We start from the raw sequence: 23,444 nt of genomic DNA on the forward strand, positions 1-23,444 counted from the left end.
AACATTGGGTAGATGATTTCCGATTTCATTAATTTGTCAGAACAGCAGCAGGGATAGTTTTTCTCTTTGACTTTGTTCAAAAAAACTTAAACAGCTCTAGAACTTTACTGATTGAACTGTTATAACATTGTCTTTGAGTGCAAGTAGATGTATCAAAATGATTTTTTTGTTCTTTTTATAGATTTCATAGATTATAGTTTTCAATTAAATGGAAAATGAGAAGTTATTGTGTTCAAAATCATCAGATCCCTGTGCAATCCAATATTGCATGTTCTTGGTAATAGAGATCTCAATTGAATTCAAATGAAAATATGATTTAACCCAACATGATATAATAAATCATGAAGAAAAGTTGCAAGAAAATTGTGATCTTTGCAAAGGTATCACTTAGGATTATACAGGATGAATTTAATAGATATTACATCTTACATTTCAATTGCCATGTGATTTTTCAAAAAGTCAAAGAGAAATCATAGAGAACACATCTAACTAGGAAAGTAAGGAAAGAAGTAAATGAAAGATCAATTGGTTGAAAAAAAATGTTTTTGTGAATTTTGACGCAGAGTTGAGTTTGCTTTAGGTTGCCATTACTTAAAACTAAGCTTTGTTTCTTCGTCAATCAGATTTACATTCAGCAATTTGATTTAAACCAGTTTCAACATCATCATCTTCAACTACCAATTTACTTCAATCAAGATCTACAGAGCTGGATTCATTTTCTTTATTTAAGTACTCGGATTGAAGTCCATCTAAACAAAAAGGTAAATCCGGTTTATTGAAATCGATTCCTTCTTCTTCTGCAAGTTGAAGTTTTGATTTTCTAGGTTTGAATCGAAGCTGAGACAGTTGCAAGAAAACCAAAGGTTACTGTGAGATTGTACTCAAGAAGAAGAAGAAATGTTCAAAACTCACAGTAATTGTCCAGATCTAAGAGAATGGATGATCAAAGATGGGATCAAGCTGGACCGATGAATGTGAGGCTGTGCGAGGATTGAGGGAATGGCGGTAAGGGCAGGTTTGATCAGGAATGGGGACTGGCGAGGAATCCAAAGGTTGGTGGTGGAAGTGAGGTTTCACAGCTTGTTACGGCGGCACTGTGCAGCAAATCTGGTCCTGTAGACTTCTCAGGCGGTCAACCTTTCTTGCAAAGGTAATAGAGTACATTGATGATGTATTGAACACTGCTGCATTCAGAAATCTGGTTTCAAGTGAAGTGGTGGGCTGCATTCCACCTCGGGCCTCTGTATAAAACCACTTGAAGTGGAGTAAGAAGTGTACGATCTGGCCACTATCAGTGGCCTGTCTCGTATCTCAAATCATCTCGACCATCTTGCCATCTCTCGGTCCTCAACCTCACACTGACCCAAGAGTTTTTTTGAATTTCACAACATACAACTTAGCCGTTTAAGGCTTAAGAAATAATATCCTATGTAGGTCAACGTTACTACCTTGAGACTTGTAGGCCACGATCCGGATTCCTGTGCAGAAACTCACCCAAACTACACAGGTCACCAGATTATAATCATCAATCAAACTACCACGTAATCATAACTCGAACGGACTTATGACCAATCATCAAATCATCAATCAGTATTTGAAAGACGCTTGAAATATCACAGTGAAGTTTCATTTCATCATAAACAATTTATTTTAGCGATTGGGATTGAGACACTAGAAGGTGAATATACCTTTGAACATGATTTAGCATTTCGAGTTGGAGAACAACTCAAAGTCTCTATGCTAGAGATGAAGTTGAATGCATCAAGATTCATAATCAGAAAACGTGATCATGTTGGAGGCCGAGAATTCAAATTGGTAAGTGATTTCAATGGATGTTTGATCAGAACTGTTCTCTTCGTATACTGATTCCAATTTTTGTTGATGACTCATATGATAATAGTATATGAGAACATTATTAAATGTTACCGAACAATTGAACTTCATTTGATTAATGCATCAAGCATCAGTGGACCTGCATCGCTGAACTTGAAGGTGTGTTATGGATGGTTTGAAGTAAGATGATGATTTTTTTTTATCATTTTTCACTTCAACATATTTTCCTTTTTGTTATTCTTTTGTTGTTTGTAGCCAATTGGGATTTAAAACCCAATTCAGATGAATGTAAGCACATGTTACATAATTTGTAGTTAATCTGAGCACGAGTGACGATGGGAATCGGATAACCAAAGTCATGTAAGAGTCCATGATACCCGAGTTAAGGCTGATGATGAAAGCCCAGGAGAGACCAAAAATTGCCACTGGTTTCTTTATTCGAGTGAAGAAGATATTCAAAACATTAAAACTTTAGTTCAAGCAAAACAATATAAGTAATGATTGAAGTCAATAATACCGCTTCACATATGAATTGATGTAAATTTCATGTAGATTTGCAAACAAAAAAAGAACAGAGCAAAGTGAACGCGGTGCACCATGATGAGTAGTTACCCTAGTGAAGTTATATACATGAACAATTGGGTTTTTTATAGGGAAAACAACATAAATAAAAAAACCATTGAACTCAATATCATGAAATGAGAGCTATATCTATCTTAAGCTCCAATGGATGAGAGATCGGCGCGAGGTGTGCCGTTGGCGTTAGGTATTGCCTCTGCTGGAGGCGTCTCATCAGCCGGAGGTGTTGTAGGTGTGTCATGATGGGGACGTCTTCGTTTCGTCTTTCGAGTGGGCTCAGCCTCAGTTTCTAGAATGAGGATCCTGTTGTGTTCAAGATCCGCCAACACATTACGAGCCTGTGTTGGGGTCAGCTTATTGCTATCTTGCATGATATCGCTGGCTTGAGACTTGGAGTCTGGGGCAAAGTGAACGTAGTAGCCTTCAATGGCAAGCTTTTCCTTGCATCCTTTCCACAGCCATTTGTTTGTAGTACCCTCTGTCTTTAAGCCTAAGACAAGTCATCAAGAAGTCAGGTACGTACATACATAACTCAAACATAAAAGGGAGATTTGCGAGACAGCCTTACTGATCAGATTCGATAGGGCTTCTTGACACCTCGCTCTTTCTGTGTAAGCCAGAGATGTCAGTAGGACCACAACGGTTTTTGACAAAAGCATATATATCACAACATACCATTGACTTTGAGTTTACTCAAGTTGAGTAGCCCAGCCTCGGTGCCAGTCACAAATGCCTGTAGTTGTGCGGCTACGTGTTTTTGGGGGTTGCATAACTTGTTGTGCTCCACCCATTTTAGAGCGCGCGGTGTAGCTCGGACAACCTGGTAGGCATCATTGCCTAAGTAATTTGATACACCCATCATGACGAAGTCACCCATGTATGTCGCAGACATATTGTTGGCCTGAAAGTACAATATAGTCAGAAGAGCTTTCATTTGTAACTTGCAAATGAAGAAAACACACCTCGATTTGCCATTTAATCATAAAATTATTTACAGCAACACGCGCGCTGGCCAAAGATCTATTTTTGCCTCGTGTATTATTGGATTCGAAATCGGGTACAGAATCAATGGAGCTGGATGCTACATTCGCGGGTTCGTTGATGGTTTGATTCTCGACTTTGTAAGAGTCTTGCTCAGCTTGTGACATTCCACGCCATCTAGTCGAAGCTGATTTTGAGGCTTCTCCAGTTGCTACACCTGAGGCTGAAATAAGAACAATCAACTGATATCAACTTGTTATACGTATCGAAACATATCTCAATCCTCACCATTTCGATACATTTCTCGGACCTCTTTGCTTTGAGTAAACCGTTGGTATTTGTGCACCCCTTTCCATGATGCTTTGACACCCCTGTAATGATCTATGTTTGTCAGTAGATTTGTATGATACTAGATTGAAAGATATCAACTCAACTTACCATAGTTTATGTACCGCTGGAACCGCAACTTGATTATTTATACAGTTTATTGCCAGTACCTTATCAAACTCATCGTGCAAACGCATGAAGAGTTCGGTCAAGGCTGGTGGTACAGTCGAGCCCTTAGCGTGCTTGGAAGCGAGTGCTCGCAGTTTGACAGAAGATCTGTTCATCATATCTTCCGTGGTTGGAAGATTTATTGATGCTGATTTCTCACTATCTCGTTCTCCTCTGAGCGAGTTAGGGAGAAATAACTTAACAATGGCTCTTGTAGATGTAGATGCCGGTGTCTGAGTTGAAGTCGGTGTGGTTGTGCTGGTGGGTGCTGTTGTGGGTGCGGATCGCGGTGGATCTTGACAACGGCGGCCGGTGTTGCGTTTCTGAGTCACTCTAGCAGGGGGGTTTTCAGGACCATTAGTTCCGCTGGCGTGACCAGGAAGTGGTACTTCCACACTTTGATTTGATTGTCTAACGGATGGATGCAACTCCAGCGCACGGACCGAAGCGACGCGTGGATTCACTACAGGAAAGACTATGCCGGTAAGATTGTTAGTGCCGGTAAGAGTGTTTGCCTCGTGTGGATGGGGAGCTTGATTTTGTTTGGAGGTCTGAAGGGAGTTTGAATGTGGAGTTTGACTTTGCTGGCTGTTAGGAGCCAAGCCAGGGGGATATCGAGAATTACCATAGCGGTGAGAATGATCATAGTTAAGATGGTCATTATCATAGTTATCATGAGAGTTGTGATAGTCAGGATATGTATAGCTATACATATCACATTGAACTTGCTGACTTTGATTTTGCTGAAGAAAGTGATTGTGACCATGATCATGTCCGTGAATCTGATTTTGTTGGTGATGGAAATTTGGTTGATTGGTTTGGTGCTGAGGAACCTGCTGACCAGAACCCTGTGCTTGTGATGTGGCCAAGTTAGTGTGAGCAGGGATTCCAGAGTGATACGGATTCTCATTCATGATGAAGTTGTGTGCAAGGAGAAGGTGCTGGATGATTTAGAGTTTTTTGCACTTTGAAGATGATAAGTAAGGTTCAAGCGGAGTAATGCATGTCAGAAACAGTGCTCAGACAGGTTTTCACCATTGGAAATTGGTAAAATGACAAGTTTCTGGCCAAATGAACTTGGCTGAGTCCCTTAACAAAGTCCCTTGCCTGATTAAAATTGCACGTGGTGGAAGCCAAACTAACCAAATGTCAAACATCGTGGCAAACACTTATATCTCAACCCTGATAAAGTGAAAGCAAATATCAACTCTGAAAAGCAAATATCAACTCTGATACCTTGGATTACTCTTTGTCAACTGCAACTATCTCTGCCAATCTGCACACACACAGATAGAAAGGTAGGCTGACAACCAAATATGCTCACTTGATTTCAAACTTAAGTCACAAAACATAACCATTTAGTATCAAGAGTTATGCACACTTGATCAGCACTTCAAAGAAAATAATAAGGCCCAAGTAAAAGCACTGATTTTTGCACAAGAAAATGAAATGAACAAAGATGATTGAATTGCAATGATAATGAACACCAAGGATTGGGTCCCTGCGTGCTACTATACTACACTGACCAAGAAATGTACAAGGGTAAGAAACCCAACAATTATTATGCCGCGAGGGTGCTCAAAACATACCAATAATTGTTTTAATTTGTTATCCAACAATGAGGAATCAGGTTAAGAATCAAAAATTTATTGAGAAATGTGTCCTTGCAGCTACTATGTTGAACGGCAGATATGCAAGCAGCCGTATAGTTGGCCACAGGTGTCATAGCAGTAAAGTGATGTTATCATCAGAAAAATTCAAATTTGAAATTGAAAATGGCTCAGTAATCATCATCATGAGACTCAAATTGAAAGAGAAAATGATGTTCATGTCCTTGCGCAGTTGTCCCGCCATGTTGAATGGCCAAAAATATTTGGGGTTATAGAAGTTCCCACAGATATATCAAGGGTATTGTAATGCTAGAATTAAATATAATATATATTGGCTGAAAAATTGAGCCCTTACTGAAGCATATTGGAACATAGTTGGAAAACTTATTGAGTTATCATGTCCTTGAGTGGTACTACCGGGAACAGGTGACACATTTATGGAGTTGTAGAGGTTCCCACATACGTTGGAAATTTATGCTTAGAATATCCAAAACATATCACATTGGCGGAAAAAATGAGCCCTTACCAAAGCCACCTGGACCAAACTGGACAAAGTTATTGAGGATTGTGTCCTTGGGTATCACTTAGCTGAACGGGTGAACATATTGGGGTGGTACAGGTTCCCCTACATGTCATGGAGGTATATTCAGTATTCCATCAGAAAGGGATTACAGTTGCGCAGAGAATGAGCCCTTACTGAACCATTTTGGACCATTTTTGGAAAAGTTATGAAGGAATGTGTCCCTGTGAGTCATAAGAACCAAAATACGCTGAAGGGTGGAGATGTATGGGGCTCTAGAGGTTCTTACAGATGTCATAGGGGTAAAATAAATGTTCCATCAGAAAGATATCACGTTGGCGGAAAAAATGAGCCCATATAGAAGCTTTTTGGATGAGATTTGAGAAAGCTGTGAAAAAAGTTGTCTCTTTGACCAATAAGAATGACATAAATATGTGCATTATTGAGCTCATGTTTTGATGAAATTTCAAAGTCACTTTAGACTAAAACTTCCTTATTAAACCCCCCCTAAAAAAACCTCAGGATTTCATTGGAACAAACCAAATTCTCAAAAGACTAATATTGGCTGAGATATTGTCATATAAAAAAGTGTGTCAAAATTTCAATTGGCCAAAAGAGGAAGAAGAAGGCATTTTTTCAGAGAAAGTTTATATTAAATGGAAAATGAAAATTAATTTCAAACCACTTTCATTATTGCCATATTAAGTTTGGACCAAAATTGAGCGAGATATGGGCATTTTGTGACAATTACAAACCTCCGGAAATTCACCAAAACCTCTACATGGCAATCAAGAAGCATGATTTTAACAAAATGACGTTAATAAACTATCCATAAAATTTTATTTTGAACAAGTTTCATTATTAGAACATCAAGCTAGGGCCAATATTGAGTGACTTACACACATTTTGAGGGATTTGCAACCCCACATCATAACACAAATCCTCTATATGACCATGAGGAAGCAGGATTTGACTGAAATGGTGCTATCAAACTCTCAATTTAATTTTGTTTTCATCAACTTTTATTATTGTACCATCCAGGTTTTGGCAAAGAATTGCCGAGTTATGCTCATTTTGTGGTGTTCACCACTCACCAAAACCTGTACATGAGCTTCAAGATGGAGGATTTCACGTAAATGGTCTTATTAAACTCCCCTTGGAATTTGTTTGCCAACAATTTTGATTATTGCACCGTCAAGGTAGGGCAAAAACTGAGCGAGGTATGCTCTTTTTATGGCTTTCACAATACCCGTTTCTCAATTTACTCATCTCTACACGATTGTGTACCCAATCTTATTCAAAGATAAGACGGTGGTGTGGCTAGATATAATAATTTGTAAGAATTGAACTCGAGAAGATAGAACTTGCAGTGTAGCGTGGAGTCCATCAAGCACGCTTGATCGATCAGCTTGATCGATCAAGCGTGCTATAGGGCTATTAGGTCACAGACATGTAAGACATCGTTCTGAAGTTGTGATAAGCCAAGTGTAGTGTCAAGTCCTTCAAGCACGCGAGCTCAATCAGCAATCGAGTGGGGCTATTAGGTCACAGACATCATGGTGAGACATGAGTCTGAAGTTGTGATAAGTGAAGTGTTGGAAGTGTTGTGTCGAGTCCATGTGGGGACTTATCTCACTATCATGTCTTCTAACAAGAATATCGAGAAACACTTGTTTGAATTACTTTCAAGTCCAAAGAGATCACAAATCGTCTCAAAATCAACAAAACAATATGTATTACATGATAGAACAAGAACTAAATATCCATCGTTTCTGGGTCAAGGGCAGCCTGGATATCCACTAAATCGAGGCGATGTACAAGCCCAGAAACAACATCATCATCATCTCCATCTAAACTACTGAGATCGCTTTCGTCGTCTTCGATAAACACTACCTCCTGTTCTTCGACAGCACGTACAATCGGTGTGTCTAACACAGCAGTAGCTATCATGTTGTCTAAAACTCCAGGAATCATAGACATGCCTGCTTTGTGTAGAGCCCTGATATGTTGTAGCTGGCTGTCCCATGATCGCTTGAGGTCTTCATCACCAACTTGATATTGTGACTGAGTGAAAACTTCGTGTAGACCTTCGTGCCACGCGAGCTGTAAGTTTGTAATCTTAATAAACTGATTCTTCAAGACCACGGCAGCTGCATCGTGACGAGCTGATGATGGTAGATATGTCAGATTTGGGTGAGTAAGGAGAGGAGTTAGTAGGTTGGGTTCTGGAGTCGGCTCAGATGGTAGAAGTATCAGTCGGTTCCAGATGCGGTCGTGCCTGCTAGTGGCCCAACGCATAGCTCGGCGAACCTCCCAGCCAAGCCGCCTGAGCTCCTCGTTTCCTCGATCAACGTATGCGATCTGCTGCATCCCATGCCTTGTGTTGGGATCAACAGCCCAAGGAGCTTCAATTTCGGTGAATAGAGAGTCGTTCCAGAAGGGGTGATCGGCTTGTATTTCCAGTAGATCGTTATAATTGATATCTTCAGGGAGCCGGTGTTCAGGATACTCAGCATGATATTCCGCCCGAAGAGTGCGGTATGTTTCTACCAGCTTCTTAAGTTGGGCTGTGTGCCTTCGGAGCGCAACCATAAGATTGGTCTTGCCCTTATGACCTACAATTGAAGAGCAGACAGTTAGTGAGAATCCAAAGGAATGAGTTCCAAACAAAGGGCGGACCTAAATTGGATCGGTGACCATCAGATCGACTTTGTTGAAGGGGTCGCTTCTCCTCGCAGATGGCGATGAACTTCAGCCCCACTTCGTGCTTACTGTACCAAAGTTTCAGGTACGCTTCTTGTTCTTTATCTAAGTTCGAGATGTCTGTAGTGCCTACTTTCGCCGCCTGCTTACGAATCTTCTCTTCAAGTTCAGTTGTTGTCTGAAGTCGGGCTATAGCCTGTTCGGTAGTAAGCACCGGCCGAGACCTTTGATTAAATCATTGATGATGAGATGATCAGAGATTCTATATATATTGATTGATATGAGAATCAAACATCCACTTACCAAGCGTGGTCCAACTCGTCTTTTAACAACAACAGGCGTCCAAGTTCCAACTTTTGCTTCAGCAGGATAGCCTGCTTACTTGAATATGCTTCGGGCTCAACAGTCCATTGCCCACGGAAGAAATCAGCTGAATAGTTTTCTCCGGGGCAGGCTGGGTTGGCCATCGCACACAGTGATGTTACGGTGGCTTCAGCTTCTCTCAAGACTTTCATCACATTTCGAAATCGTTTGCGAAGCCACTGACCTACAAGATCGAACACATGTCAGTATTTGGTCTACATGCGATGAATGACAGAGAATAGACTCACCACATCCTTCATTGACCTTAGCAGCATAAAAAACCGTGCGCCAATGAATTGAGAGTAGCCGATGAAGTCGAGTTGATATTTGAAGGCAAGCTACGAGGGCCGATAAAAAGGACCACAGCCTTTCAAGGCCCTCGCCATCTGAAAGCCCCCAGTACTTGTTGAAGCGAGGATGATAGCATGGAAAACTGAGGTACCGAACCTCATACGGAGATTGTCAGGTGGAAAGAGGCCACGCTGTATTGTAGATTCATCGAATTGATGAGTAGCTGTGGAGCTATACGAGATATGGGAAAGAAACTCACTTTTGCTATATGTTCATCTAAGTGACAACCTATGTCATAGAGTATGCCGATGAACTTGTCAGGATACAATTCTCGAAGCTGTTTGAGAATTGCTACAGGATAATCAAGTCTAAATCTGAAAAGGGTCAGTGTTTAATTTTTTCCATTACTCGATAGGAAAATAGAAGGAAAGCTTACTTTTCACCGCTCTGATAGATATTGATGAAGTGGAGTGGTGTATCATGACGACAGGCAGCTGCAAACAGACCTGTATCATCACACCTGTCCCATGAGGAACTGTTGCGAACATCATTTGCAGCGGTGTGAGAATCGGAACATGAGGTCTAGAGTTGAGAGGAATAAGCTCAGAATTAGTGAAGATTAACAAAAATGAATGGAGATGAATGGAAGACGATACATGCCTTGATGTTATGGGCTTGGGCATCAGTTCGTTGGCAAGCAACAACTTCTTTTTCGAGTTTGCTAGGTCGAATGAAGGAGCTCGGATATTGGTCTTCTTGAGGACAATCCTTACTGGCGTGGGATTGATGGCGATGTTGGAAGTTTCCATCCATTGCAATTATAAAGTCCGGTTCTTCAGGTGACAGCTTGACTTCCCCTTCTACTGGACCAAGACAACGACAACATCGATCGGCAGAGATATCGAGTGGAGTGAGTTCAAGGCCGTCTTCATATATCTCTTGCTCGCCCAAGAGAATTCGGCGATAGATGTCGATTGACTGAGTGAAAGGATGTCTCAGACTGCGATTGATATTCTTGGTGGAAGTCTTTTTGACTGGTTGAGGTTTCAATCTTGATGCGCATTGTTCATCCAGAAACACCATGAGTGCGTCAATAAATCCTGAAGTTGATGCAACCGTGTTGTTCCAGAAGTGATGATGGAATCGCACAAGCCGAACAGAGAAGGCGGTGCAAGGATGTTGAGGCGAGCCGGCAATATACCCGAGATGAATCAGGCGGAGGACATCGGGGGTGCACTCACAGAATGTGACCAGGTGTTTGCTGGTGTGACCTAGGTGAAGAGGTAAGGCATCAGTCTCATCAATCTTAAAGGGAGATAAGATAGATATTTTACTAACGTAAAAGGTCAATCAGATCAACATGCCGTTTTCGAAGGTTTTCAGGCGAACACTGACATTGAATCTCGTCAGAAAGATATGAGTCGAATGTGGGCTGTGAGGTCCAATTGCGAGTGTAGTGTTGAAGGTAAAGATATGAGGCAGTGAGTCGAGCTTCAAGGGCCTTCCACCTTTCCTGGATCCTAGCTCGGGCTTCCACACGACGAAGTGACTTCTGATGGCGAGCATAACAATCTCCCGGAGAGTCGAGCCTGATTTCAATACCAACACCGACTCCATCATCTACATCTTCCCAGTTTAAATCGTCCTGATTGTGTTGTTCGAGAGAGGGAAATGAGTTCGAATCTTGCGGAAGCTTAAGTAAACCAAGGGATTGATTGATCTTCAAAGCTTCGTCGCGAGTCATAGTGGAAGATGAAGGTATTTTCTTGGCTCTTCGGGATCGTTTGTTTCCATGGCCAAACAAATCAGTGTTAAACCCAGAATGATGATGTTTGCCCATGGTGATAGAAGTATTTGAGGATTGGATTGAGTGGGCGTGGTGATGAGAGCAATGATGAAGATCAATCGGTGAAAGATGAAGTGATGGCGCAGGTGTGATGATGATGTATGTATTCAAGTGGTGGAGGGGTTTACAACTCATGCACGTATGTAAGCTGTGTAGTAACGTTGACCTACATAGGATATTATTTCTTAAGCCTTAAACGGCTAAGTTGTATGTTGTGAAATTCAAAAAATCTCTTGGGTCAGTGTGAAGTTGAGGACCGAGAGATGGCAAGATGGTCGAGATGATTTGAGATACGAGACAGGCCACTGATAGTGGCCAGATCGTACACCACCGGAGGGTCCTGTGCCCAAAAATGGCCCGCCGCGGTCCAAACTGGGTCGGGCCACGAAGTCGCCTTGCATTCCCAGCTGCGTGGCCCAAGATCCAATTGCCAGACGCCACATTCGTGATTGCTGTAAGATGCCCTGCAGCCACCCGTGATCCTCCGCGTAGTCGCCGCTGAGCCGCCACACCATGTATTGCAATTGACCAGCGATACGAGGTTCGCCCTTGAACCTCACAAGACAAACTCTGAGAGATCATTTGATATCGTGTGCACTCCTTACTCCTTACAATCAACAATCACACACCAGTTCCGTAATCCACTTGCCAACCATGGTTAACCTAGCGCAACTACTCCCGTTCCCTGATCGTTGTCAGTTATTCTTTCCTTCCCTCAATTTCATCTTGACGGCAGTTTTGCTGAGCCTTGTCCTGTGCAGACATCACTTTGCAACACCACGATTGCAAATTCCGTTGTGAAATCTGCGGAGGCAGGACAATGCGGGATTACTGGCCCCACATAATGGCAGACACCCATCAATCCTCAATTCGACGCCTGGTTGATCAACAGGCCGCGCAAGAAGACATGCAAACAGGCATTCACAGTGCCGAACAGCCCCTCAGCCCCATGTACCCACAAACACCTTCACCACCTCAAACTCCCATATCGACCCTGTTGCCACTCACACTGCTCCGCGGCTTCAACAGACCCGCCAGAACAGGTGATGACGACAGCGACTCAGATGTCTCCGAGCCCCCAATGGACTTCAACAGCTTGAAACAAGCTCTCGAAGCGTTGGCCCAACCTGACGATGAAGGCTCGGACGCGGATCACGAAAACGACCTCCCACCGGAAGAAGAATCCATCGATGAAACTTCTGAATGGTATCCCTTCAAAAATAAGGAGGTTAGCGCCATTCTCTCCAAACATTACATACAAATAACTTAACCATCCAAAGACCTGAACCTGACGTCAAAAATATTCTGAGCAGCAAGCGGTGGCAGTTCTGATCATTGGATCCAATCAAAACATTCTGTCAAGATCCCAATACCAGAGGATCCGCTCCATACTTCGTATTTGTGATGTGAACCTGCCGGAATGGGGCTCTGTAAGGGCCTTGACTCGTCGATTGAAGGCCAGACTGGGAATCAAAGTTAACGAACGGCTGAGTCCCTCCGGTATGCCTTTGTTCGGCCTTGATGTGAAGACCATCTTACAAAATGTGAGGTCCAATTCATTATCTCATCTTTGGTTGTGGACCGGCCTGACAGATTTGTTCTGCAGGAGCTCGCGAACCCATTGGTTTGCCCACATTTGGTTTTCGTCCCAGAGCTTCCCGTCGGCGAAGGAATCAACCGCCTGTCCCAATGCAAGAAGTGGCGGGAGGAATTCTCCCCGCTTTTACGGGTGCAAATGGTGGTCTCTGAGCAAAAGAAACACTTCTACTTATACGAGCCGGTTCAGCTAAGAACCCATCAACTAGTGGTTCCAATCTTCTTTTATCAACAACTCGGGAAAATCATGGCAAAATGTATTCCTGCCGACGTTCAACCACATCACCGGCTTCCAAACCGATTTCACATCATGATACCTGAAGAATGTGGTTTTGATTCACCCCAGATGTATACCGTGGAGGTTAACGACATTTGGAAAACCTTCAAAGAAGTTACCATGGACAACGGGGTGGCTCTGAGCGATGTATGTCGTCAGATGTATCGTACGTCGCTTTGTGCTTTTCTCCCAGTGGTAGTTTATCGACACTCACCTCTGTTCTTCGATTAGAACATTCTGGCTATGACCTGTTCACCATGCCCATGGTGAACCCATGGCGCGAAAAAGCACAAGGAAGAGTTATTCGGAATGTCCCCATTGTCTTGTACTCCGACGACACCTCTGGCAACGTGTCAAAAAAGTTTAACAAGCATATGAGTATATATTTTACTCTTGCCGGTTTGGCTCCTGAATTGACAAATCAGGAGTTCAACATACACTTTCTGGCAACGTCAAACACCGCGTCTGCAATGGAACTATTCAACGAAATTGTGGACAATCTAAAGTGCGGCCCCAATTGATCCTCATACCTCTGTCTCCAAAACGCTTGAAAAACGCTGATATTCCATTTCCGCCACAGTGACATCGGCGCCAAAGGTTTTTTAGCGTATGATCACATTCTCGGCGAGGAGGTCTTAGTTACGACGGCAGTACTCTGCCATGTGGGTGACTCGCCCATGCATGCCGAGATTTGTAATACCACCAATCCAGCTATCACCCTCACACCTTGTCGCATCTGTGAACTGCAGGTATCGCGCCAGGCGGACAAGAAGGAGCAGTGTTACGTTTCAGATTTCTTGGGTCACAATGCCGTAGGTCAGAAGGTGAGTTTGATCACTTTTGTGCTCTATTATGATCATACGTTATTGATTCACATATGTATTAGATCAATTTGCCTCCCCGTGTTTGGGATGTGACCAGAATACGTACACACAAAGTCTGGAACCTTGCAAAACAACCAAACTCAAAGACGCTTATTGATGATAAGCTTCGTGAATACGGCCTCAGAGACACCCTGGCCGACTACTTTCACAAAAAGATGCAGGGCGCTCATAACGAACTCTCGTCCGTAGATGTTGAACAACTGTTCGAAAACTTGAATGCGGAACTGGGCCTTCATATTTTTAATCCCATGCTCAGACTTCAAGGTAGGTCATGACCTTTAATATGATCGCGAAACAAATCCTGACAGCCTTTTTTTGCCCAGGATTCAATGGCCACCTTGATACGCCGGTCGAGACGCTCCATTTGGTCTTACTGGGTGTGGTCAAGTACTTATTTTGGGACACTATGCACGACCTTGGTTTGAAGAATGGCTCCAAAAAATTTAACGATGTTTTTGCCAAGTGGAAAACCTTTTCGATCAAAGGGCTCAATATTCCTCCCATTATCCCGGGAACCCTTATACAATTCAATCGCAGCCTAGTCGGGAAGGAATTCCGTACGGTTCTCCAGACAGTGCCCTTTGTACTGTTCGAACATCTATCGACCAAAAAACATCATCTGTGGACTTCTTTATGTTTGCTCGGATCATACATCGTCCAATTGGAAATCGATGACCTCAAGGTATACCTTGACAAATTAGATTGCCACATTGAAAGCTTTCTACATCAAGTAGTGCGCATGTCAGCGCAGTGGGTTAACAAACCCAAGTTCCACATGTTATTACACCTCCGCGAATGTATCCAAAGGTTTGGGCCCGCGATTTTATACGCAAGTGAAAAATTTGAATCCTTCAATGCGTGTTTGCGAAATGCTTCAGTTCACTCTAACCGGCAGAGTCCGGGCAGAGATATTGCCAACAATTTCAACAACTTGGCCCTTCTGCGTATGTTACTTTCAGGATTGTCGTTCTACGATTTGGCGTTGCATGCGCGAGTGCAAGCAGGCCCAAAGGTGACCAACCTTTTTGAACACATTCCAGACCTTCATGGGGCTTTAGGGTTGCGCCGCAAAAGTAAAAGCAATGCCGAGGCACTCATTCTTGCTGGAAGTAAGCATTTCAAATGTTCCTTGCAAAGCATCTTACACGTGCATTTATCTTTGCTTCAACCTCATTTAATCAACCTTTGCCAGAACCCAAAGAGACTCCCGTTGCGTACCCCGCCGCGTTAGGAGATTTGGCACACACGGATCTGCAAGAAATAACCAGTGTCACGTTACCCAGTGGGCAAAAGATTGAAAGTGGGGATTTTGTTTTGGTATGTTGGATTCCGTAAAAATGGGGCAGTCCACTGCGCTGACAATATTGTGATTGTTCAGTTGCAGGACTCTGACCACATTGCCCATGTGGCCTTGATCTGGAAACCAAACGGTCATTCACCATCCACCACAGTCCTATTATTGGACATTTGCAATCGCGGGAGGATTGTACCATTCTATGGGATGCGTGAGGTCATAGTCACCGAACAGCAGGTGTTGAAGCAAGTCAAGGTATATTTCTTTGAGAATGCTGTCCTGTGATGTTTAAGGCCTGGTTTTCACATGTTTTTTGTCCCCGCTTGTTAGAAAAATTTGGTGCCTTATCAATGTCCAGCACAATTGCCATGAGGGCCACTTTGATGTTGGGCAATCTCGTGGGATGCGGGTCACAGGGAAAGACGTTGGGACAACCATTCCCATCGTCACTCAGGACGATTCCAAGTCTTTTGTTCTAAACTCGGCTGCCCACTACTCAGCAGATTTGCACAGACAGCTCTCTCGAGTGCAAGTGTCCAGGGTTGGAAGTGAACAATGGCACAATGCCATCAAGATGGGGGTCGACACCTGGAAGTCAGTGCCCGTGCGCCCACGTCAGCAACGAAAACGCAAAGTCACCAAGCAAACCATCGACAACAGCTCTTCAGACAGTGATGAGGAATAGATATTGTCCAGATCTCCCAAAAGAAGATCGAGGAACGGATTATAGGTCCATGTATCGTCATGACATGAAGTCAGGTTGTAACATTTTTTAACACTCAGTCGTCTTAGAATGACTCATGACGCAAATGCAATCAATGCTAAATCCAAGAATTTTGTGCCCCCCAGATGAAGCCTCCCAGAACTTCAATCTCCAAGTAAAGTGGCTTTGGTCCTGTCCTTTGACCGCGCCTCACACGTTGACCCCCAAACTGCCGCAACTGTCCGACCATGTGTGCAACATCTGATCACGCTTCGAACTCCCAGATGGGTCCGAGTTGAGCAGCGTTGTCCCACAACGGCGTTTGTTGGTTTCACAGGAGAAGTCCATCAGTTGGCATCGCCGCCCCAACGCGTCATTTTGGGCAACGCGTCGTTCACGGACGGCGGCTTCTGATTGGTCAGACAAGACCATCATGAAAGCGCCCATCCAAGGGGTGCGACACGTGTTTTTTTAATCGCACCCCTGGGTTGAAGTGCAAGTGTCTCCTTTAAAAGGTGCCCGTCATCGCCCTTATTCCCAATTTTCTCAGGCTCGACTTTCACTTCAATTGCTTATCACCTTCAAGATATTCAAAATCCCTTCCAAACAAGCCTTTTGCTCCACTTCATTTTATTCACATTAAACCGCTCACTATGTCATCCCAACAATCAAGTGTCACTCCCTCCCTTCAAAATTTGAACAACCACTCGCTTCTCCGACGTGCTAATGGAGCTCTCAGCTCCACTACCACTGCCAGCGTTAAAGAGGTTCCCAGATGGGAATACGGGTCCTAGTGATCAGATTCCCATTCTGCTACTGTTACACAGTTCCATGAATATTTCCTGAGTAGCCATTGTGATATATGTAGTCGATATTTTGAAATGTGTGTCTCAATCTGAACAAAGTTACAGCATGTATTACACATGATTTTCTTATCTAGATGAGCAGATAACTGAGCGGACCTGTATGTAGCTGATAGCTAAGGATTACTCAGATGTTTGCACATATGTAGTGTATGCTTTATGGCTCAGATGTGCAGTGCAAGATGATTTGATTCTCCATTCTTCTCTCAATGATATTCCCAGCCTAGGTCATGTTCCAACCAGGGAACCTATTTAATGCTGGCAGTGTACGCTCCGCTTGCGCGACCCATGAGCCAGTTCTCCTACGCGCCCTTTGGGAAGTGGTCTTCGTCGATTATCCCAAAGCGACATGGGCTCCCCCACTCCAGAGCGTGATGATCTCACCACTGAGCCAGTCACTTCGCGAACTCTTTCTTTGGAAGAGTTGAACCTGTTCAACACGCTGGCCTTGAATGCTGGGTTGGACCCAGTCCATCGACAGCGCGCGCAACAACACGCTGAGGCAAGTTGTTTTAATTGCGTCTCCCAAACACTTCACGAATTAACCACAAATTCCCTTGTGGTATCTTGTTTTTTCTTTTGAATTAGGTTTACGGCAGTATACCTCAACACATCGCCCTGGCTGTAGTCCACGCCAAAACTCAGCTCGAAGTGTCCAGCTTGGCTCAAAAGATGGACACCATCACTGAGAAGCTTGACCAGCTCCTCAGTACGGTCGCGGCCCAACAAGGAGCCGCGCCTCAAGGCAACGCACCCATCGCTCCTGCGACGGTTGCGTGGGCTTGCTCTCCAGCACTCCACGTAGGATCTTGTTTCCTGTTTTTCCGTGTGTCATGAATCACCAAGTCCTGATTTGATCCTCTTCCTCAGGATTTGATCCATTCCCTAGCGAATAGGCTCATCCTAAGCCCTAACGTTCAATCTTATACGGCTGTTGAGATGGACAATGTTTGGCTGTCTCAATCGCTCTTCAGCTCGATCAAAGTGAGTGAAACTTCTACACCAAATGTGATTCTTCTTGCTCAATTCGAGATGGTTTGTGTTTCCTGTTAATTTCTTTTATCAGCATCAAATCAATCAGCAACCAGCTGAATGGTTGGAAGAGCACCTCCCACACCACGACCACGGTATTCAAGATGTGGTCGGCACCCGTGTTTACAACACATGCATCCGAAACGCGTGCAAGCATGCACGCGAAAAACTACACAATCTGGTCAATTTGTTTTATCGCCGCTTCTATCTATCGAAGAGTCTCTGCTGACATAGTTGAATATAACACAGCTTTTGGTCGGAATTTATGACGTCAAAACTGGCGAAGTCCTTGACGTGCCTGTGCCCAACCTTAAGTCGCTCTGGTACAGAGTGCGTTCAAGCCATTCTTTTCTTATCCAAAGACCTTGAGTTGACAGTTACGCACATACAGATTGCACACCGGTTTTCGATCGCTGGGCAGCATGCCGATGCAAACTCCTTATGGGCCAATACTGATTCGCCCACATGGGCCCGAATGGCCTACCTCGTAAGTTGATCTCTCTCATCTCATTCCCATCAGCTGTTTGATTTTGTCTTCTCGAACTACCCCAGCGTTGCGAGGCAGTTCGAATTTACCAGATTGGCAGAGGGTCAAGCTCAATTTGGGCGTGCGCTGACACCCTACTGAACAAGTTGCGCCTCAAGGGCGATGACTACACTGCCGCGTGAGTTTCTTGAATACTCAACTCATTGCCAGTGAAACTCAATTAACGCTTTACTATGTACATTAGGTTTTTGAAAGTGGTATACAATCAAGACGCTGAAGCCTTCAACTTCATGAACTTCTTCCAAGACCTCACAGTACAATGCAATTTCAAGTTGCCATCTGATGAAGAGGTCGAAGCTGCCATTGAACCGATGGAGTAAACCAAACCCTTGGAATCGCGGGCCTTTTCTATTTTTTCACTTGAAATCATGTTTCATTTTCTTTCTATTTTTTATGAAATACGTTAGGTAATATGAGATCACATCAAATGGCCTCTATCAATAAAAACCCCCAAAAAATACTTATCCCCATTTTACTACATGAATCATGTTTACTTTTTTATTTCTTTTCTTTAAGTCGCGCCATTGTTTGGTGATCTGTTTGGCGCCAGTTCACATCCAATTGCCTCTATCAATAAAAACCCCAAGAAAGTCTTTATCCCCATTACCCAAATGTGCGCGTTTTAAATGATGTAACTACTCACTCACATGGAACTGCTTCAGATGGAATACAATAGGGATTGGGCGGACACTGCTTGTTGGTGTCCCAAGCTGCAGTTCAAATTCAATTCAATCCAAAAATGACTGGATATCAGCCACTGTTCAAACGATATCAAAGCCAGCGATTTTTATTTTTCATTTTTTTGGAAGAAAAAAAAGCTGTGTGGCGTGACAATAAGAGCAGCATCCCTCTTGAGCCTACTCGCCTACACCAGCTTAAAAACACTCGTCCGGCCAAACAAGCAGCCTTTTCAAAAGCCTCTTTGTTTGGCTGGCTTAATTCCTGTCACAGGTATCCGCCGGGTAGCTCAGTAAAATGAATCAGGTGAATCAGTGACATCTATTTTGATATGAGTAGCCAAGTTCCGACAACTTCGATGGCGCCAGATCCGCTGGCTACAACTCGGTCGAACTTTTCGCCCAATCCCTAATAACCACCGTTTATCCCTTACTTTTTGTGTGTTGCAAGTGCCTGCACAGAGCGGCAGCGATCTGAGCTCGTGAGATTTGAGGCGTGTCTGCGTGGGTCCTGGGTACTGGGGCCTGTGGCGTTCGGCGACTGCGATTGGCTGAGAAGTCAGACCTTGGCGGTCCAAATGCCTTGGGGTGGCGGCCTTGAATGGACGCCGGGTGCCGGTCTACGTGAGGGCCTTCTTGGGGTGGCCCTTCTGTGCGTAGGGAGGGACCGTCTGCTGTCCGCCATGAGGGGCGGACGCGAGGTGGTCCGGACCCTCCGGTGGTGTACACTTCACTTCAAGTGGTTTTATACAGAGGCCCGAGGTGCTGCATTCAAGTTTGTAAGGGGAGGGAAACGTTAGTCTTCAACTTCAAGCCGTCTCATCTGGCCCAATCATCGCGTGGGTTTGTTCTGCGGGTGGAGGATATGTACATACAGGGACATCGACCGATCTTGAACCCTCTGACTCCAGATGTCGTCAACATAGTCTGCTCAGATATGTGGCAACCATCGGTTTTCCATAATGGGTGTGTGTGTACGAGTTCACTTATCCTCTCTTGCGAGGTGTACCTGCTCAGCAAAGGGCAAGGTAGCGGTATAGTAAAAGGAGTCACAGGGTAACAGAGCCTGGTGCAACCTGGGCAAAGCTTTGTTTTGTTCCGCTTCGCCATCCGGCGCACGCTAGATCTAAGATGCTGATGTAGATGCTGATCTGGTACATATCACAGGAGTCGCTCTCCGGCAGTCTCCGCATCTCACGTCCTTCTTGGGTGATTGATTTGCCCATTCATACAGGATTGTAATCAATGAGACTTCTTGCACATTCTGTAAAAGATCAGAGGTGAGTGAGGTGAGATCAGAATGGGTTCATGCTCAGTTTTCTGCACGCTAGCGCAAATACAAAAACAACTTTATCAGACTTGAGTTTATCTCACCAGAGCTGTCATCAAGGTCACTTCATAGACTGCGAATATCACACGTCCAAAAAGATTGCTAAGCACAAATTAAAGAAGAGGCTTCAGATCGGATCAGTTGAATCCTAATCTACCTTTGTTGCGAAAAAAATAAAATCTTCAAAGCACACCTAAGCACTCATTTTTTTCGCATAAAGTGTCTCGAGCATACTTCATACCCACTATCAAACCCTTTTTGTTTCTGTTCTTCTTAAATACAAGCTTCATTGGAATTCGTGATCACCCACAATTGTTTTACAAGATCTCAACATCCGAACCGTTTTCAGCTTTGCCGTCAATTCTTCACCAAAGATGGCTGTAATAACCACAAGACGCGATCACAGAATGGAGCAAAAGGCTGTAGAAAAAGGAGCGGACGTGATGTCGGTGAACAAGTTGCATATGATTGGTCAACTTGAGGATAATTATCTCCTCGATCAACCTGAGCACTATGGTCAACTTCAGTTTTTTCAACACGCCACTGGCATCACTGACAAGAGAAGATTGCGTAATCATATCATTTCTATTGCCAAGGAGGCATACGCTGTTTTCCCTTATCCGTGCATCTGGGGTGCGTTGCGTTTTCTTTATCTATGAGTTTATCAACTTTCTTCACCATATCGCTAAAAAGCTTGTTTCGATTTATAGCCTTGTATTTTTGTTACACTCGAGTCCTGACACATCCGGTCTATCAGCAAGTTTTGGAGCAGTCTCTACGCGATTCGGATCAGGGCCGACAACCAATCTTCCTAGATGTTGGCTCCTTCAGTGAGTACGATATACATCGATGATGAGAAAAATTGTGTCTCAACGTTGCCATAATCACTGACTCGCTGACCAATCTGGTGCGGTCTCCTCATTGACCCACAGTCGGCATCGATCTTCGACAGGCGGTGTACAGTGGAATGAAAAGGGATAATGTGATCGGAACTGACTTGATTGATGGTGAGCTGAGCTGAGGAATATCGTTCCAGTCGTCTAAAGTCAAGCCTTAAAATTGACAATCTTACTCTTCCGCGCAGATTGGGCAAGGCTTGGTGACAAGTTATTCTACGAACAAAATGGGGTTCCTTTCGTTAAAGGGAATATCTTTGATTCAGATTTCCTTGAGCCGAACCTTTCCAAGAAAAGAGAGTTACCTATCGATTTATTGGCCATCAAATCTTTGAGTGAATTAACCGGTCGCGTACGGTTTATCACTTGTAATTCCGTGTTTCATTTATTCGATGAAGAACAACAATTTGAATTGGCAAAACGACTTGCGTCTCTTTTGGATCAAAATCAAAGTGGAAGCGTGATATTTGGAAGTCATGTTGGTTCAGGAAACAGATGTGTGATCGAGCAGTAAGTCAATCACCAAGTCAACCTCCCAGGTTTCATAATGATGATGTTTTGATCATAACCTGCATCTTCTTCATCTTTTAGCACGGGCGAGCGAGGAATGTTCACGCATTCACCTGAGGTCAGCCTTATATCTATAACAATCTGATGACAACGCGTCTGATTTCTTTCCTTCCTTTGTTCTTTTTGATGTCGATGCAATTCAATCAGTCGTGGAAAGCCATGTGGGAACAAATTTACGACTCGACGCAGGCAAGAATTGAGGTTTATCTGGGCCCTCCCGAAAAGGTGACTCATTTACTAGGAGTCGGGGAGATGACGATGCTCTTCTGGTCGATCACCATCCTCTGAAAGAACAACTTCATCGCTGGGCTTGTGAAAGCACCGGAAACGAACTAGCGCGGTTATCCTGCTTCCTCAGATGTCTTGTGTCTTATTTGAATAAAAATATCAGCTACAAAGAGTGTAAAACTCTACTTATGTACTCGCAAGCGAGCTAGCCCCATGGGCAATTTGTCTATCTCTTTCCTAATTATAGAATTCTCTTCCAATGAAATCTCATTTTGCCACTGCTCTCATCAGAAATAGATAGTCCGTGGTTGCGAAGTGCGCCATACCTACACCACGGGGCAGCTGGCACATGATGATCAGGTGAAATCTGACTCTGCCAACAAATCCCGGGCTGTTTACACGATGCCACATCTACTGGCTACACATGGAAGCCAGCGTGACCATCACCTGAGATGACCTTGTGGCCACAAGGTGATGGCTCACCTGTTCATTAGGTGCCTGCTCACTTGATGAACAGGTGACGTGACTCAAACTATAACCAGGTAAGAAGGCTTGCCTGATGAACAGGTGAGCCATCACACACACTCATAGGGTACACCAGGGGGTAAACTTCCTCGGCCTCCGATGGTTCTGGATAGGTGTCCAGAAATACCGATGCGATGACGCTTATCAAGCGGTTCCAGTCACGAATTTTTTGAGAAGAGTGACTGGAGCTTGCCTGACACCGGTTGAACCACGTGTGACAAACACACGTACTTTGACCGGTCCCCACCTCCGTCTCAGGAACAATCCAGATGTCAAAACGGGATGAGGATCGTGACCGAGACGGTGATTTACGTCGCAGCTCATATCGTTTCACATCCCGGAACAATGTGAAACGGTAAGGATGCCGTTCCGCTCCTGCCCGAGTGTTGGCTGTGTGAAGTTGTTCACACAACAACTTTTGAAGGCAGTGAGATGATCTCGCTCCAACAAGATAACACAATCCTAACGGTTCAAATCCTGATCTGTTCTTTCTCTTATCATGCATTGTACCGCTTATTTTATTTCTGCAGTGACTTGGATCGTAATCAGTGCACATTGACGTAAATAAGATCATCAATCCTTATTACTTCTACTGACTTGACTTGTAGGTAGATCACATCGGAGAAGCTCAAAATCGAAAACTTTTGGCTTCAGCTTTAGCATACCTCACTTCGACACCCAACCCGGTCTTGTTATATCGTCTTCCTGTCAAGAAATCTCTTTCGGCTCAACGCTATCAACCTCGGGATCGTGCTGGTTCTCTTAGTTCGGTTCGCCTGCCTGTCTTGTCCTCATTACGCT

At 44.0% G+C, this 23,444-nt stretch overlaps 6 protein-coding genes across 6 annotated transcripts; 4 read left to right on the forward strand and 2 right to left on the reverse strand.

The window, feature by feature from the left end:
• Positions 1 to 2,549: 2,549 nt before the first annotated feature.
• On the reverse strand, positions 2,550 to 4,802 carry MELLADRAFT_84831 (uncharacterized protein; the record flags this gene model as incomplete). The annotated part of the gene is made up of 6 exons (XM_007419069.1): positions 2,550 to 2,902; positions 2,981 to 3,019; positions 3,088 to 3,313; positions 3,375 to 3,616; positions 3,682 to 3,764; positions 3,832 to 4,802. 6 exons carry the CDS (start codon positions 4,800 to 4,802, stop codon positions 2,550 to 2,552), a joined length of 1,914 nt encoding a protein of 637 aa, XP_007419131.1.
• Positions 4,803 to 7,773: 2,971 nt separating this feature from the next.
• MELLADRAFT_84832 (uncharacterized protein) lies at positions 7,774 to 11,215 on the reverse strand (the record flags this gene model as incomplete). Its single annotated transcript, XM_007419068.1, has 8 exons — positions 7,774 to 8,633; positions 8,698 to 8,945; positions 9,025 to 9,268; positions 9,333 to 9,486; positions 9,635 to 9,749; positions 9,812 to 9,957; positions 10,000 to 10,646; positions 10,714 to 11,215. The coding sequence occupies 8 exons, from the start codon at positions 11,213 to 11,215 to the stop codon at positions 7,774 to 7,776; spliced, it is 2,916 nt and encodes a 971-aa protein (XP_007419130.1).
• Positions 11,216 to 11,875: 660 nt separating this feature from the next.
• MELLADRAFT_84833 (uncharacterized protein) lies at positions 11,876 to 12,507 on the forward strand (the record flags this gene model as incomplete). The annotated part of the gene is made up of 3 exons (XM_007419062.1): positions 11,876 to 11,915; positions 11,968 to 12,449; positions 12,502 to 12,507. 3 exons carry the CDS (start codon positions 11,876 to 11,878, stop codon positions 12,505 to 12,507), a joined length of 528 nt encoding a protein of 175 aa, XP_007419124.1.
• A 2,593-nt stretch (positions 12,508 to 15,100) lies between these two features.
• Positions 15,101 to 15,957, forward strand: MELLADRAFT_69884 (uncharacterized protein; the record flags this gene model as incomplete). The annotated part of the gene is made up of 3 exons (XM_007419063.1): positions 15,101 to 15,295; positions 15,357 to 15,527; positions 15,631 to 15,957. The coding sequence occupies 3 exons, from the start codon at positions 15,101 to 15,103 to the stop codon at positions 15,955 to 15,957; spliced, it is 693 nt and encodes a 230-aa protein (XP_007419125.1).
• Positions 15,958 to 17,187: 1,230 nt separating this feature from the next.
• Positions 17,188 to 18,737, forward strand: MELLADRAFT_84834 (uncharacterized protein; the record flags this gene model as incomplete). The annotated part of the gene is made up of 8 exons (XM_007419064.1): positions 17,188 to 17,358; positions 17,427 to 17,639; positions 17,709 to 17,873; positions 17,920 to 18,051; positions 18,120 to 18,200; positions 18,241 to 18,357; positions 18,423 to 18,535; positions 18,602 to 18,737. 8 exons carry the CDS (start codon positions 17,188 to 17,190, stop codon positions 18,735 to 18,737), a joined length of 1,128 nt encoding a protein of 375 aa, XP_007419126.1.
• Positions 18,738 to 20,798: 2,061 nt separating this feature from the next.
• Positions 20,799 to 21,445, forward strand: MELLADRAFT_69886 (uncharacterized protein; the record flags this gene model as incomplete). The annotated part of the gene is made up of 3 exons (XM_007419065.1): positions 20,799 to 21,057; positions 21,135 to 21,254; positions 21,357 to 21,445. 3 exons carry the CDS (start codon positions 20,799 to 20,801, stop codon positions 21,443 to 21,445), a joined length of 468 nt encoding a protein of 155 aa, XP_007419127.1.
• Positions 21,446 to 23,444: the final 1,999 nt, after the last annotated feature.

The sequence above is a fragment of the Melampsora larici-populina genome, assembly GCF_000204055.1.
Source record: "Melampsora larici-populina 98AG31 unplaced genomic scaffold MELLAscaffold_124, whole genome shotgun sequence".
In the NCBI taxonomy this organism is placed as follows: Eukaryota; Fungi; Basidiomycota; class Pucciniomycetes; order Pucciniales; family Melampsoraceae; genus Melampsora; species Melampsora laricis-populina.